The sequence below is a fragment of the Daldinia childiae genome (genome assembly GCF_008694065.1).
Source record: "Daldinia childiae strain JS-1345 chromosome Unknown Scaffold3, whole genome shotgun sequence".
In the NCBI taxonomy this organism is placed as follows: Eukaryota; Fungi; Ascomycota; class Sordariomycetes; order Xylariales; family Hypoxylaceae; genus Daldinia; species Daldinia childiae.
This window is the reverse complement of record NW_022984644.1, coordinates 4,294,596-4,310,258: the sequence shown is the minus strand read 5'-3', so window position 1 is coordinate 4,310,258 and position 15,663 is coordinate 4,294,596. Positions and strand designations below refer to the sequence as shown.

The 15,663-nt window shown below is 48.4% G+C and overlaps 5 protein-coding genes across 5 annotated transcripts; 3 read left to right on the top strand and 2 right to left on the bottom strand.

Moving 5' to 3' along the window:
• Positions 1-671: 671 nt before the first annotated feature.
• GL218_03897 (UPF0644 protein PB2B4.06) lies at positions 672-1,383 on the top strand (the record flags this gene model as incomplete). The annotated part of the gene is made up of 2 exons (XM_033580477.1): positions 672-1,295; positions 1,354-1,383. 2 exons carry the CDS (start codon positions 672-674, stop codon positions 1,381-1,383), a joined length of 654 nt encoding a protein of 217 aa, XP_033436858.1.
• A 1,022-nt stretch (positions 1,384-2,405) lies between these two features.
• Positions 2,406-3,366, top strand: GL218_03896 (Adenylyl-sulfate kinase; the record flags this gene model as incomplete). The annotated part of the gene is made up of 2 exons (XM_033580476.1): positions 2,406-2,413; positions 2,694-3,366. 2 exons carry the CDS (start codon positions 2,406-2,408, stop codon positions 3,364-3,366), a joined length of 681 nt encoding a protein of 226 aa, XP_033436857.1.
• A 280-nt stretch (positions 3,367-3,646) lies between these two features.
• GL218_03895 (V-type proton ATPase subunit C) lies at positions 3,647-5,088 on the bottom strand (the record flags this gene model as incomplete). The annotated part of the gene is made up of 5 exons (XM_033580475.1): positions 3,647-3,853; positions 3,915-4,407; positions 4,468-4,559; positions 4,634-4,728; positions 4,785-5,088. The coding sequence occupies 5 exons, from the start codon at positions 5,086-5,088 to the stop codon at positions 3,647-3,649; spliced, it is 1,191 nt and encodes a 396-aa protein (XP_033436860.1).
• A 1,859-nt stretch (positions 5,089-6,947) lies between these two features.
• On the top strand, positions 6,948-9,568 carry GL218_03894 (uncharacterized protein; the record flags this gene model as incomplete). The annotated part of the gene is made up of 4 exons (XM_033580474.1): positions 6,948-6,963; positions 7,015-8,889; positions 8,950-9,453; positions 9,525-9,568. 4 exons carry the CDS (start codon positions 6,948-6,950, stop codon positions 9,566-9,568), a joined length of 2,439 nt encoding a protein of 812 aa, XP_033436859.1.
• Positions 9,569-11,603: 2,035 nt separating this feature from the next.
• Positions 11,604-13,169, bottom strand: GL218_03893 (uncharacterized protein; the record flags this gene model as incomplete). The annotated part of the gene is made up of 1 exon (XM_033580473.1): positions 11,604-13,169. One exon carries the CDS (start codon positions 13,167-13,169, stop codon positions 11,604-11,606), a length of 1,566 nt encoding a protein of 521 aa, XP_033436862.1.
• Positions 13,170-15,663: the final 2,494 nt, after the last annotated feature.

Sequence of the window (15,663 nt, the reverse complement as noted above, 5' to 3'; positions counted from 1 at the left end):
TCTTCTAGAATGTATTTAGATGTACTGCTTATCAGACAAATCTTTAACCCGGCTTACCTAATATAACAAAACTTACCTCGGTATTTTCCTTGTCGGGCAAAAAGTGGTCCCTAAAGTTAGCGGCTGACGGACAACTGGAGCGACTTGGAGCGAAATCCGTTGGGAATTTGCATCCGCAAGAGTCCAGCCAGAAGTCCAGCCAGCAAGCCAAGCAACCTGGTGAAGTTTCTCAACAACAGCCCGCCTTTTTTTCAAATTATGCTGTTATGTCGATGAGGAATATTCTAGTTTAGGATCTGATTTAATTGGTTAGGAGATATATTCCGCTGGTTCGGGAGTCCCCACCCGGTGGTTAATCCCTATAATAACCTAACCATGCTGGTTGCGCGAATGCGAGTCGGCGCCCTTATTATTAAGGGTCGCCGCCAGAAATATACCGTATATCCGACTATAAATCAGATCCTGCATCCGAGTCCGTCTTTATCTAGTCGCTTTGTCAGCACACTCCCAGCCGCAGGTAGGATTCCTCTAACCGGACATCGACGCCGTAGTAATACCCCAAGCTGACAATATATGTATAAGACTCGTCCTTATCACCCAAACCTTCCCTCTTACGTCGTGCCGCCTCCGTTATAGCTATCGGTCTATTCTTCACCTCCCTCGGCATCGCAATGGCAGCAGCACCCGCAGCGCCGATCGTCAATGATCTCCTCAACCCGCCTACGGACGAGGATACCTTGACCATGTTCGAGCCGGAAACGGACCACGAGCGTGAGGTCGAGGAGTTCATCAACAATCACCCGCTCACTAAAGAGATGCGGTCCAAAGAAGAATTCTACGAGTCGAGACCACATCTCAAGATCCCAGCCCCCTACCGGGTCTACAACCTGACAGGTGGTACGCTTATGGGGCCGGGCAGGGTGGTCGTACCGCCGGTAGCCTTCGTCGAGGCGGGCGGCAAGTCCATAGTCTCAATATCGTACCTGGGCCACGAGCTATGCGGCCACCCGGGCATAGTGCACGGCGGGCTCCTCGCGACCATGCTCGACGAGGGTCTGGCGCGGTGCTGTTTTGCCGCATTGCCGCATAAGGTGGGCTTGACTGCCAACCTAAACATAAACTACCGTGCTCCAGCACACGCGGATTCGTACATTGTGCTTAGAGCCACGACGACGAAGGTAGAAGGACGTAAGGCGTGGGTCGAAGGCCGCATCGAAACCCTGGTGGGTGAAGGCGAGACTCCGGTGGTCCTCGCGGAGGCAACAGCTTTGTTCGTGTCTCCTAAACATGCAGCGGTTTGTATATACCAAAGACTCATCTTTAAGACAAAATTAGCTAACGTGTATTTTTTAGATGATGATGAACTTGTACCCAACGGCATAAGGGTAGACGATGGCATTGTGATGAATAGACTTTTAGATCGGGATAGACAAGACTTTACGCCTGGCATGGAGTTGGAATGAGAGCTGGTAATGCTTGATATTTGTTCATTTTCGAGGTATTCTACTCGAACCTTATAGGGATCGGAGACGGAATGGATCGGACCGTCTGAACACTTGTCCGGGAATTGGTTAATACCCTATACATCAAACCCCTCATAGATGCAAGCCTATATTATAGTTTGCGTTGGTTTGCTATGTCTTTATCGAACATTATTAGTACGTGGTATGGAAGACGTATTTATCATCCGAACAACTACAGACGAAGAGATGTCCCGACATAACTTTTTCGAAGCAAATAAATATTGTTATATGAGGTTTATATAAAGTCTTACTTTGCTTTAGTGGACGGTATCTCATAAGCTAAAGTAAAGATCGGGAATACGTTAAGCATACGACATTACAAGACAGGATGGCCACGCCGGTTTAGTATAGCGTGCTCTTTACGCGTTACGCAGCTAGATGACGAAATATTTCATTAAGCACACCTTCTATTATACATTAGCTATATGTAAAACATAGTTGGCATCGTAGAACTCCTTCATAAATCATATTTGGTAAATATTATTTTCCCGTAGTTTAAAAAATACCTATTAGCCTATCCTGCATCACTTATACAACTTGATAGGAAGCAGTTCAGACAATTGCCCAGTTGAGCGAGGGCCCGCGAATCGGAGGCGGATGGAAGCACGTCATCCGACCACCGATATCCTAAACGGTAACTGATACCCGCTGCGGCTAAGGCACGTCAGTAAGTCGAGCTTAGGTGCAGCACCTATCGACATAGTCCAGAACCTTGAATTGCGAAATCGAGCTGAGACGGGAACTTCCATAATTACTTTTTATGAGGGTTTGAGTATTATTATTATTATCCTAGATTTATCTATCTTATTATATTTTGTGTATATTTTCTTTTATACCTCACCTGAGAATTTTCAGCTTCCGTTACTAAAAATCAAGATAAAAATGGCGACGTGAGTTTTTCTTTTCTTTTTTTGCTCGTATAACTCTTCAGAGTTTTTTCTTACCCCTCCCCCGCTATCCCTCAGTTTTATACTCTTCTCAACCTCCTTTCTATACCCACTACAAATTGGATATCCTGTAATCGAACCAATGGACATGGCGAATATAATTGGATGATGAATAAAATAGATGTTTCTTTCCTGATAATAGGAGGGAATAAATCGAAAAGAAGAAAAAGACAAATAGCTACATAAATATGTAACTCATTAATTAACTAACTCGCCCCTCCAGCAACATAACCTGGCACCCCTCCCTCTCGCGCAGCGAGCGCATCGCCCTCCGCGGTCAGCGCGGCTTCACGCTGTGGTTCACCGGGCTCAGCGCCTCTGGCAAATCGACCGTCGCCACCGCGCTAGAGCAACACCTCCTACACCTGAACATCGCCGCGTACCGGCTGGACGGGGACAACGTGCGCTTCGGGCTGAACAAGAACCTAGGCTTCAGCGACGCCGACCGCCAGGAGAACATCCGGCGCATCGGCGAGGTGGCTAAGCTGTTCGCTGACAGCGCCCAAGTCGCCATTACCTCCTTTATCTCGCCGTTCCGGGCTGACCGCCAGCTTGCGCGCGACCTGCACGCCGTCACCGCCGACGGCGAGGTCCCCATCCCCTTCGTCGAGGTCTACGTCGACGTCCCGATTGCGGTTGCCGAGCAGCGCGATCCGAAGGGTCTGTATAAGAAGGCGCGCGCCGGCGAGATCAAGGAGTTTACGGGCATTAGCAGCCCTTACGAAGCTCCCGAGAATCCCGAGATTACTATCCGCACGCATGAGAACTCCGTCGAGGAGTGTGTTGCGCAGATTGTCAAGTGGCTTGAGGAAAAGGATTTGATTCCTACAAAGACTGCTACCACTACGGCTGCCGATGCCGCGGGAAATTCTGGCGTTGCTGCTCTCGCTTCGTGAGAGGTGCTGGTTAGTATAAAATAGGAGAAGGGGTGTTTGATCTGAAGCTGGCATGGATGTAAACTACAATCTATCACGAAGTGAGAAGTAAATCGCTATTTAGAAGCGAGGCGAAACACGTAGAGTTGAGCAATGGATATCAACCCTTCCGAAGAAATATACAGAAAAGTCACATTGCTACGATGTGACAACCAAAGTCCCTTATTCGGGGAGATGCTAGCCATGACATTGGTCCGCCCGCGAAAACGCCAACCTGATAAATTAGCTGCTTGCATGCTGTCTATACTTCGAATTCGTAATATACGTATGCCGTATACTCGTTGCCTTCCCCTGCGTGCCCCAAGCCGGCCGCTGCCATTTCTGATGTTAACGCCGCGTCGTCTTTTGTGATCCTCCCTCGCTTGTCTCGTCCGAACGCATTTCCACCCAGGTACGAATACGACGAGTCCAGCGCTGTCTTCACCTTCTTTACCGACTTCGCGGTCGTCTATCATTATTGAATTAGTACAGGATCAAATTGCCTAGGTGAAATCAAGTATTGCACTTACCAGTACGAGAGCTGACACGAATTCTAGCGGTAAGCCGTAGCGCAACACCGACTCTACAAAGACGCGGAGGGCCATGATGTGCGCCCATATCATGACACTCTCACTCCATCCCGTGCGGGTTAATCGTAGAGCCTCGCCCCAGACCTTCTTTTCTTCCCGAGTGACGCGATCTATTTCTCTTTGCTCTTCTTCTTTACCGCCCTCGACGTATTTATACTGGCGGGGCGTCCACTTCTGCTCTCGGCACTTCTGTTGGAACTCGGCACTGTGCTTCTTAAACGTGGTGACAGCGAACAGGATAAATTCATCGTCTTGCGCAACCTGTACAGACGACCGGGGCACTACCATGGGTGACACGGTCTCGTAGCTCTTAAGATACTCCTTTTTCAGGTTGGAGGGGACAGCGACGAGGTGAGTTTCGAGATATTCGGAGTCTTGCACCAGTAGAGATGGGTTGACAATCGGTGTGAGAGACTTGGTCGCGAGGTTGCCCCTGAATTCAACGAGTAAGGTTAGTATCTTCTCCGGGAACTAAAATTCGAGGGCGCATTACGTTTGTTTTCTTTGCAGAGTTGCGAGGTTGGTCTTGACTTGGTTGTATTGGTTGAATTTGCCCTTGACATCATTGTCGATCGTAGCCAATTCCTAGCGGCGCAAAGAGTATCTGTTAGTATAACTCCCGTCTGGAACTGGACAGAGTTATGTTTAAGGAGGAGTACCTTTTGGAGGATATCAACGATTTCGCCTACAGGCCTGTCGGCTCGGTAGCGGACTTTGTTCCAAGTAAAGGTGCGAAGATACTGATCCGTCGGCTCTAAAGTCTTATATTAATATCTTAACATGTTAAATTTTGTAAAAAGGGGTACGCACTGTCGTTTACCATCTTTTGTTCAGAAGCCTTATCATCGTTGCCTTCGTATAAGGATCGCAAGGCGTCGCCAACTTTGCTGACCACTCCCTCGCAGGCCGTATTAAGCTTTGCTAGGTCGTCGGCTTGCTGAACCAAGGCGTCTAGAGTTCCTATCTTAAAGTTGGGGACAGGGAAGGGCAACACGGTTCCATTATCGGACGTGATGGTGGTCTTGACGGAGTCGAGAGCTTCTTGCTGGTCGCCTGTGTCGAAGGTGCTCAGGGGTAGCGACAAGAGAACATATTTCGCCGGAGTCGGGGCCATGGCGGCGATCTGGGACTAAACAATTGTGTTCGTGCTTGCGTGGTATGCCCGTCGATGAATGCAACTTTAGCTATGGTCGAGAGGAGCTGGAAAGATGAGCTCTCGAAGGTGGAGTCGGAGTATATTGTTTAGTTTTAAACAATATGGAGCTGAGCTAGCTAGGGAAGTATATATCGTATAACTAGGAAGAAACACCGATAATAAATAAGTATGACTTCCTCGCATGAAAAGTAGCCACGATGTTTGTGGCTCGGGTTGTGAATTATGGTAAGTATATGTATGGAGGTGAGGTCGAGAGGGAGCTGCGCTATAGAAAGATGAAGTAAGGCTGTTTTGGAATTTGGAGCAGCTGCAAGTACCGTACCGCTGTAGATTCAACGTCAGTGCTTCTTCTAGCTCAGCCTTAAGTGGGGTACTTCAATTGTGTGTAAGTGCACTGCTATAGTCTTACGGCTTACAAAAGCACCTATGGGATCTACCTTAAGTTAGGTAGCTAGCTAACACATATAGCTACCTAGGTACCTATATAATAACTTATTTAGGTAGACTTTTAGATAGCATCGAGGATAACTCTTCTACTGAAATAGAGCTTATATTGTGGCAGATACTCGGTTGATGCTATAAAGTGGCACTTACAAATATAAAATAACTAACTTAATACAATTGCATTAAGACTTGTAAACTATTGCAATTGTCATAATTGTAGTCTACTTTTGCATATTATTACCTGTCTTGTTAATCGTAAATTGCTTATGGGCCTTCAAACGCCATAGTCCATTCAGCTTACACGAGTTTACACGAGTTTACCGTTATTAGAGCCAATCAAATAAACATCATAAAGATACACGCAGTTCGGGCTAGAGGGTGATAAAGGTACATGTACCTAGGTTAGTTGATAAGATAACGTCTTTACTTGCCAACTTGCTGCAGGTTAACTGTTTCTGCTGCGGGACACGGCATGCACGGACCATTAAACCACCCGTAGTCGATCCTGTTTATTGATTGCCCATGGCAGCCATGGCAGCCATGGAAGGCGATAATGGATCCCCCATCCTTACCAAACTATCAAACTACCAAACTACCAGAACAGCTTCGCGACTCCGCTATCTAATCCACTAATCCCGTCTTGACTGAGGTACAACCCCAAATCTTGGAGAGTCGACGTGTAAATCCAATAGCCGCCGACGAAGGAGCACGAGAACTAAATCGTCCGAACCACTTACTACCAAAACACCATTTTTTTTTAAACAATCTTACCTTTTTTTCTCTTTTCCCCCACCCCCTTTGGTTCTTGGTCTTGAATAACCATAACCTGCATCGTCCTAGTCGTCCTAATCATCCGTTACACCAACCTTTAGCGGTCAGCCAGTCCTATGAAGCCCAACCACCTGTCGCCATCAACCACATTTAACTTTGATTTGTCCTGTCCCCTCGCCGACGGGCTGAACATCTGAACATCAGCATCCAAAACTTAATCTGCACCGTATTCGCCGCCCCGATTTCCCACCTTTATTAGTGTAGCCAGCATCTACTACAACACCATTAGAAGTATTATTAGTATTATCATTACTGCTGTTACTTTTATTTCTATCGCTTGGTAGTCTCGATATAAAACTTTTCGGCGCATTCGACCCATTGACCCTTTTCATTACCCCCGGCTGATCGCGGTGTCGCATCGACTACTCGCAATGACGCGCTGGTAGTTCCTATATATCCGTCTGCGGTCGATGAGCATGGAATCCCGCCAACCGGTCCATACTCAGCTGTCAGTGATAAGTTCGATTTTTGTGGTGTAGCCAACAAGACAAGAATTCGGATAGTAATTCTCTCCTTGTCATGGTTGGTACTGCTCCAACCAAATGGCTACCACATCCAGTATGCCACTTTCCCCTCCCTCTCATGTCTCTACCTAACTCCATGTCATAGGCCAACAACCAGCCAATTTGGCAAACAATTCATCTTCCATTGCTGCTAGAGCTTCGAGTACCAATATCCAACCGCACTCTGAATCTCCTACGCCCGGTCTAACCGCACCGTCGCCATCTCTGGCCGCTCCTACTATTAATGGCAGTACCAATGGCCTTCTGTCTTCTACGCTATCGAATGATGGCTCTATGCATGCAGACTTAAGACAATATCCTCGAGACGGACGCGTTAGGAATCCGGTCCCGAGCAAACTGAAAGATGTTACGGAACAGATGAAGGGGAATTTCAGTGTAATGCACATGGATGTTGCTAGTCATCGCGCTAGCGAAGGTCGTGATGCCGCTGCGAAGCGCACGAGCGAAAGCACGGCTCTGCAGGCCAAATTGGCTCAGACCGACAGCTACGTATCCCACCAACGACGAGCGAACTATCCCAGACCGCCTGGGTTAAAACAATTCACATCCCCGAAGAAGTCTGCTTCTATAGAGCCGGTCACTGAAATAGTACCAGTACCAGTGCCAGTGCCAGCGCCAGCGCCAGCGCCAGTACCTGAGACAGCTAGCCCTCTCACTATCACCGAAACAAAAACTGAACAGGCTCGATTATTGACGCTTTTAAGAACTCTTCCCCCTCATACAGTAGTCGACCAATTATGTAAGGCACTGGCATTCTTTGGCGGCATCCCCGAGGCTCCCCCTCCTGCTGATGGCAAGTTCCCCGAAAGCGCAGAATCAAATGGATCCGGCTCTTTATTTGTAGGGTGGATTGCTGAGATATTTCCTAATCTAAAAGAACCTCGGAGGCGGGCATCATTCCCATCCACGCAGTCTATACATCAGCGACGGCCTAGGGGGCGTCCGAAGGGCAGCAAAGCCAGCAAGTCTCGGAGTGACAAGGGTATCAAGAAGGGTACTAAGGGAACCACAAACCGATCCCAAGAAGCTCAAGATGACAGCTGGGTGGATGTAGAGGATAGTGTCCTGGAATTGAACGGAGACGACGATCTAGTCGAGGTTGAGGGGCCATCGGAGAATGCTCCGAATACACCCCCGCAACTTCAGGGCGGAGGCCAGTTCAACAATACCCCGATCATGGGTTCGACTGGTGGGTTTAAGTCTATCAACGATGCGACTGCGATGCTTGCGCCTGGATCTAATACAAAACGACGTGGACGGCCAAAGGGCTCAAAAAACCGACCCAAGGACATGCCTGGTGTGCAGCAAGCTGGTCAACTGGCTGATCCTACGCCTGCAAACTCGAATGCTCACCCTATCCAGGCCGATCATGTATCGACGCTCCCAATACCACCAAAGGTGACCCCTGTACCAGTACCAATACCCATGCTCGGTGAGCAACCTAGAAAGAAAACAAATTCTGGACGGCCAAAGGGTTCTAAGAATCGCCCTAAGGCCGCCGGCGAGTCCATAGGTCAAGATGGTACTATATCACAGCAGCAGCAGACGGCTGACTTATCGAACCAGCAAATTAGCCAGCATGCTGTTGCTGGCCCCTCGTTTACAGGTGGTACTGCTACATCCTCTATCACGGATGGTATTACTTCTCAGAACGATCAGCGAGCCCAGCTATTACCTCCGCCTGCTATAACTAACAGCCAGGTGCCAACCCCGCAAGTTAAGGAGTCGACTATAGTTGGTAAGAAGCGGAAGCGTCAGTCTGCCCCCACTGGTACTGTCAACCCTCAAACTGACGGAGCCTCCGATGGTGTTGTCGGAAGTAATGTAATTCCCCAACAAGCACAGTCTAGCCTTTCCCAGGCAACTTCAGCTTCGATTTCTCAAACGCAACCGTCAGCCGTTCAGTCTATTCAGCAGACCTCTGCGAATGCTAATACTACACCGTCTACAAAGCGACCGCGTAAGTCCCAGGAGTCGGGATCGCTACAAACAGCGAAACGCTCAACTCCGAATAATATAGGGAATAAGAATCCTGCGTCGTCTGCAACGGTAAACCTGGATCAAACCCGGCAAGCCGGCCAGGTCACTGCTCCTTCCCAAAGCCATACACAGGCCGAAGGTCTCGAAGCTCATTACGAACGGATAGCTGCGCTACAGAATCGCAGTGACCAAGTACAGAGCAACACTAATCGCCCCCAGAAACAACAGCAGCATCAGGCAACGGCATCAATTGGTAACACAGCCTCTCCGACCCCTGCGGAAGGGTTGGAAGCTCACTACGAACGTTTCACGGCCCTCCAAAATCGCCAGGATAACGCAAGACAGCAGACTGCCAATCGTCAACAGATGCAGCAACAGAATACCCAAACGGCTTCCCCTATTTCTTCGCAGACTTCGAAGGCTCCACAGATGCCATCTACATTAGCTTCCCACCAGCAGACCAGACCGTCCCAAAATTATTACCAAACACAGACTCTTAGCTCGTCCTACAACACACAAACGCCCACGTACTCTACGAGCCAACGTCAGCCTCAGCATATGGCTACAGGATCTCCTGGAACAGGTCTTGTACAGCATATGACTAATTCTCCTCAGTTTGGCGCACAGTCCAACTCACCGCTCATGCAAGGGGACACTAATTATAGGGGGTCACCGTCACTTGTTCACAGCAGTACTGGATATCCGCCGCGTCGAACACCCTCAGCATCACCCCTTGATAGCAACTATCGTGCAGGAGGTACCACAAGCCACGGTGTTTCAAACCACTCGCCCCATTTCGGCGCACGTCAGACCCCAACAACTACTCATAGTACATCACATCCTGCGATGCCCTCAACTTTTGCACCTTCTTTTGACTCGAGCTTCCTAGAACTCCAGAGCTTAGATTCTAGCAATAATCATGGTGGGTTAGGACTTAGTACCGGTTCGTACGGTCTAGGCAGCGGCGTGCCTTCGCAACAGCGAACAACCGGCTCAAGCGCAGCATCTCTCTATTCTTCAGCTACGGGGATGAATAATAGTTATTTGCCCTCTTCGAATGTCGGCCGCGCCACTCAGAATAGGTGGCCGTCATGAGCTATCTCGTTTGACCCCCGGGGGCCGTGAAGCACGGAAGGTTCAATATGCACATGATATATGACGGGACGCGGCGTTATAGGGAATGGTCCAAAAAAAATATAAAGTGGCGTTTGTATCTGGATCTCAGGGGTAGAGAGGGCACAGCTCAAACTGCTCTCCGCCATTATGTTTGTTTGTTCTATTTTCGCTGCATGGTTTTTACGATGGAACGTCTTAAATGGAAAGGGATTCAGGAAAGGAAATGGCATAAGGGCCACTTGTTATTCTTCTTCGTTTCTTCATAGTGAAATGATCCCCCCTCCGACCGGCGCCAGCACACTCGGGCGGGTTTTTTCGGTTCTCGAGAGGGGTTTGATTTGAATATTATTTTGTAGCACAGACTCTTTTTTTCACAGATTACTTTCTCCCTTCTTCCTTCCTCACTTTGTTATTCATGGGCATCGGTCCTCATATCAGGAAAGCAAAGCGTCGGGAGCGCGGGTTCTGTTACACCATGCTTTACGGAATTTTTCGAGTGTCTGTTTCAAATATACCATTTGTGTCGCCGGGTTCGTTCTATTACTGCTACGACTTTGCACTTTTTGTTGAGTGTGTGCTGGATATGAGGTTGGATGGTATGGCATGGTATGATGCAGATGAAGAGGTGGTCATTAAAGGAAGGAAAGGGGATAAGGATAAGTGTGAGGAAATAGGGGGGGGCTAGACGGGTGACTTTATGTAGGCGCGACATGTGAAACGGAATGAAATAAAATAAGATGGGCTCGAGAACATCATCGATTGATATATGGGATATATATCTACTTCGCTTGGTTCCTCCCCGTCCATATTCTTATAGAAGACGCGTACGTCTTTTCGCTCACTTCTCATGTGTGCGACCAGTGATATCCGCATAAAAACCCAATCCACCAACCAATCTCACATGTCCTTTCTTTCTCCCTTATCCAAAGATATCCATCCTGCTATACACCACACACCCTTTTGCCCCCTAGCACATGTTGGGGGCGGTAGCTCAGAAAATTCACTTGCTTGCTTGTGTAATTTCGAAATAAAATAATGCCGCAAGAAACATAAAAAAAATAAGATGGACTTACGCCCCATTTCGGTTTATGGCCTATAGCGATAGGAAAAGGCAACAGCGACATAAAGGAAAAAAAGCTGAACACCAAGTAGGTTTGGTATTGGTACGATAGATATGATATGATATGGTATGATATATGTCTTGGCCCCAAGTTGAGCCAAGAAAGCAAGCAAGCAAGCAGTAAAAAGTGTGCTCCTCGGATGATTCGAACTCCTATAGATTCGCCCAAGCTCCCTGCCTTTTCTTCCCATCCCCGCCTACCCATGAGGTGAGGGATATATAAGAAGAAATATTGTACTTCCCGTCTTCGGGAGAAACGACAAGAAAAAATTTCAGACCAAAGAGATTAAGTTCCCGCCCTTGTTATAAACGCCCTGTAAATGCTGATGACATGGCTAGACGACGGCTGGCCCCCCGCGGATATCTTCTAAGCGCTTATGCTAGGTATCAATCAACTAACCCAACAACCCCCGTCCCCTTTCCCCTTTGATAAATAAATAGATGGGTAGATAGTGTAATTATTCGATGGGATCTTCTTCGATCGCTTCGAGAGGTGGCCGGACCGACTCCGGTGCTGTCCGTCCATACCACCATTCGTCTTCCTCAGCAGCACCGTCCTCCCGAATCAGCTCCAGCATGACCTGGGCGTTGCGCTTAATATCCTGAGGGCGCTCCACGATCCCTCGGTCTAGTATAAGAGCTTCGGCTGTTGGGAGCCATATGTCTTGTAAGTTCGGTAGGTCGGGAAGCAATATCTTCAGTTGTTCGCGCGATAATTCACCCATCGGCATTCCCTCAGCTAGACTCGTATTAAAGACCAAATTCTCCCACGTAATCATCGATGCATCACTGCCACGTCGGCCCACGTCCGACCCTTGCCGTCCGCGGCCGTTTACGCAGGGTTCTCCAGATCTCGTAAAATCGGCCTCGCTCGCGCTCGACTTTTTTCGGGTAAGGCCCCTAAATCCTCGCCGCGTTTTCAACGCTACCTCCATAGGCTCCCTCAAGACCGAACTATACCACGAATCGACGGCCCCTCTCCTTGAATTATACCCTTTAATCTCCCAGAATCGCTCCACTTGTCGAAGTCCACCAACACACATCGCAGTCACGTAAACTTCGTCGGGAGGCCGGTCCTTCAAGTAACCTCGGAGAGAACGTTCTAGCCGACCCACGTAGGACGGTGGTCGAAGACGTCGACAGAAAGAAGACACTACCAAGGGGAACACCTGATGAACGCGTAATAATGTCTGATCGTCGTACATGCTCATGATCTTTAACTCGATAGGGTTCAGGGTATATGGCTCCTGTGACAAGCCATGCCCATGTTCCTTGATGTATTCGATATGTAATGTTCGGTACGTTTCGAAGAAATGAAATACTGTAAAGAGTAGAGGTATTAATCGGCGGCGCATCCTTTCGTATTGCGGCTCGAATTCAAGGCGCTGAGCCTCGGTAGTCCTCAGAAATATCTCTTTCGTTACCCTCTCACATATTAAGTAAGAAAGTTTAGCAGCAACATGCAGTCGGTGCCATATTCCACAGAGATAATGGAGCCGTATCGCGGTGGGGTCGGGCACTGGATATAATCGCTTCGCATAAGCCGGGACGTGATGTTCCAGGTGGTATCGAGCAATCGGGAATTCGTTCACTGTAATCATCGCATGCCATGACCGCGAAGCTAATCGGAGGCTCAGTACGTCAGATAAAGGCAGAGAGGCAATGATCTGGATCTTCAGCTCATTGGGGAGGGCTAGAAATAATTGATCGAAAGGCGTGCTCTTCCTCTTCGTAGAATCGACAGACAGTCGTCGGGAGTCGTGATCAACAGAATTGCGCGACGGTAAAATCTTGAAACCGATGAAATTGCCACGGCGCTTTTCCGCCCGGTGGGTGTCGTGCGAGACTTGGTCGACTGCCTTCGGTCTTCTGATAGGTAGTATGAATGTCGAGGATTCGGCCACGATAGGGCCGTCTTGCGCTTGAGCAATAGCATCGTGAGGTTGATCTTTAGACTCGCTTAGCTGCTTGAGCTTATCGAAATACCGCTGCGAGGCGAATTCGGTGAGATGTGGAGGATCCATTATAAATGACTTTTAGACAATTGTACCGGCACGCCTGGATCGAATGGGACAGATAGCGAGTGCTTGTAATGCACGCTTGTCCTTTATCATACAGGAAAGGCGACGGCGACGGACTCGATAATATTGAAAATGGCCGAACGCAAATCAAACATGTTGAGGCATCGAATATATCGAGTGAATTAGAGAGTAGGCTGGATAATCCGTTCACGGATTCGGAGTGAAGGATGACGGTTCGCAGGTCGAGTCGAGGGCGAAGGAGACTGAAAAAAGGACAGACTAGAACTACAGCAATGAGATGAAGCGAGCGACGTCAGATGTATAGACACAATACGACAGCCAAAGCGCTCTGCGCCTCCTCTCTCGCTCAAAGCAAACTCTGGTTGGCTAAGTTTCGGCCGTAGGGGTGGAATTGGAATGTTGAGTCTCAAGACCGATATGGTGACCGAAGATTAGGTAGCTGTCGCAGACCCTGAGGATTCGATATCGTCACGAACGCGATTCGAGTTGGCGGGAAGACGAATATCACGGCGGAAAGAAAAAAAAGTGTCGACTAGGAAAGCACAGGTGTTGTATCTGGTAGGTATTAGGAAGCCAAGAGACGAGGCGCAATGTTCCTGGACCAAGGTTCGGGAAGCGGGAGAGATGGTCTCGAAATGGTGTTGAACAGAGAGAAACAACTGAGACAAGGCAACGGAGAGAAGGGCAACGTTGACAGAAGTGACCAGATAGGGCAAGATGCCGTATGGCCAATACTAGGAACAGAATAGACCCATAGAGTTTACCACTGGAATAAAGGAAGTGGATAAGGTTTGAGAGCGTGGGAAAAATGAGGCCGAGAACTTGAAGATGGTAGAACCCAAGTGGGAACTAGTCCGCGAGTTAGAAGCTTGGGGGGGGGATTGGAAAAGGACGGGAATGGACGGGGGGGGAGTGTACGGGAGTGGATTGGGAGTGGCTCAGGGAAAAACAGCGGGAAAATCCAGACGAGGGTCATTAGTAACTTTACCAAAAAAAATACTGCAAGAAGGACTGGTACATGTAAGTTAGACTGGGTACATTGTAAGGTAGGTGTGGAGAACGGGCGATTGTACTTGAGCAAGAAGCCCATGGGGGTGTGCTGGCCTGGCTTGTCTGGGGCGTGGGTGGCACTGGGGGAAAGGAAAATCCACTAAAACTCGTCAAGTCTATTCGGTGTTATGGTGGTATGAGCTATAAAATAGGGTGCCCGAGGGGGTGTCTTCTTGCTGCTTACGGCGATTTGGCCGGCCAAATAGTGGAGTGCTGGAAGGTGCTGCCGACCTATCGCCAGCGAGTGATATGTCGCTATGCGCCTTATCGTTTAAATCGTCGCAAAAAAAAAGATACATCGAGCCTGACTTTTACTACTATTACCACTATTACCATTATTACCACTATTAGTCCCTGACTCTTTTGCACCGAGAAACCACTTAATTTTTTTCCCCCTCTTCTTTTTTTTCCACACCTTGAACCAATTCCCACGATCCACACTTTACATCGATGTTCTTATCACTACGCAATTGTCCGAATCGTTTGCCGTCTTGCTCATATATGCAAAAGAAAAAAAAACACTGTGATAAAACTCATCAGAGTCATTTACTCACGGCTTAGGGTCTATCCTGATTAATGAACACCTCAAACACATTGAGGGTGTATTATTATTAAACATTAAGCCCCGGCATCAGCTTATTTATTGCTAATACCAGCTAAAACCAATTCAACCGTACCTGAACCCGGGGAAGGTTATTACCGTATCCTAGCTCCTAGTGAAGTCAGACAAATTCCGTGAGTGTTCCATAGTACGGCCTTGACCGATAGCCTTCCTCATACGGCATTGGTATTGTATCATCTCCCATCAGCATCCGACTTGCACCGCATTCGATATGACGAGCCTAGACCTACCAGCAGCCGGTCCTCTTCGGAGTCACTACCTATCGGGCCGCGGACACCTTCATAGATATATCGGCCGTCCGCAAATAATTTCTATCAAATCCTAGCTAGCTTCCCTCCTTCGGCCTTTTATCAAAATTCAGCTTTCATGATATCTCACCTAGCTCTCTTTCCCTTGCTAGCTCTATCTACGTGTTATCTTTTGTCTCCCGTTAGACATATCACCATCAACATATAGTCTCACGTTAGGACCCCCTCCAATTGGGCGTCTGGCCGGATCTGACTATGGGGTTTTATGGGGTTGGCTGATAGCTGGGAAAGCATCGCAACCAAGCTTTTCCCATTTAGCCTATTTCCAGCTCGGTTATAGCTTGCAGCTCCACGATTGCTCCACGATTGTACCTCGCGGAGCCTCGTGGGCTTCCGTTCATAGTCTCGTGAAATTATAATACTTGTCGTGGTCAGTGCCGAGAGTAGTACCGACTTTTCTGCTTGACGTCGTCGAAGATGCTTGTAAACTCGGTTACGATATTCTGGCCTCCCTCGCTCATCATGAGCGCGGTCGTGATAACACTTGGCATATGCG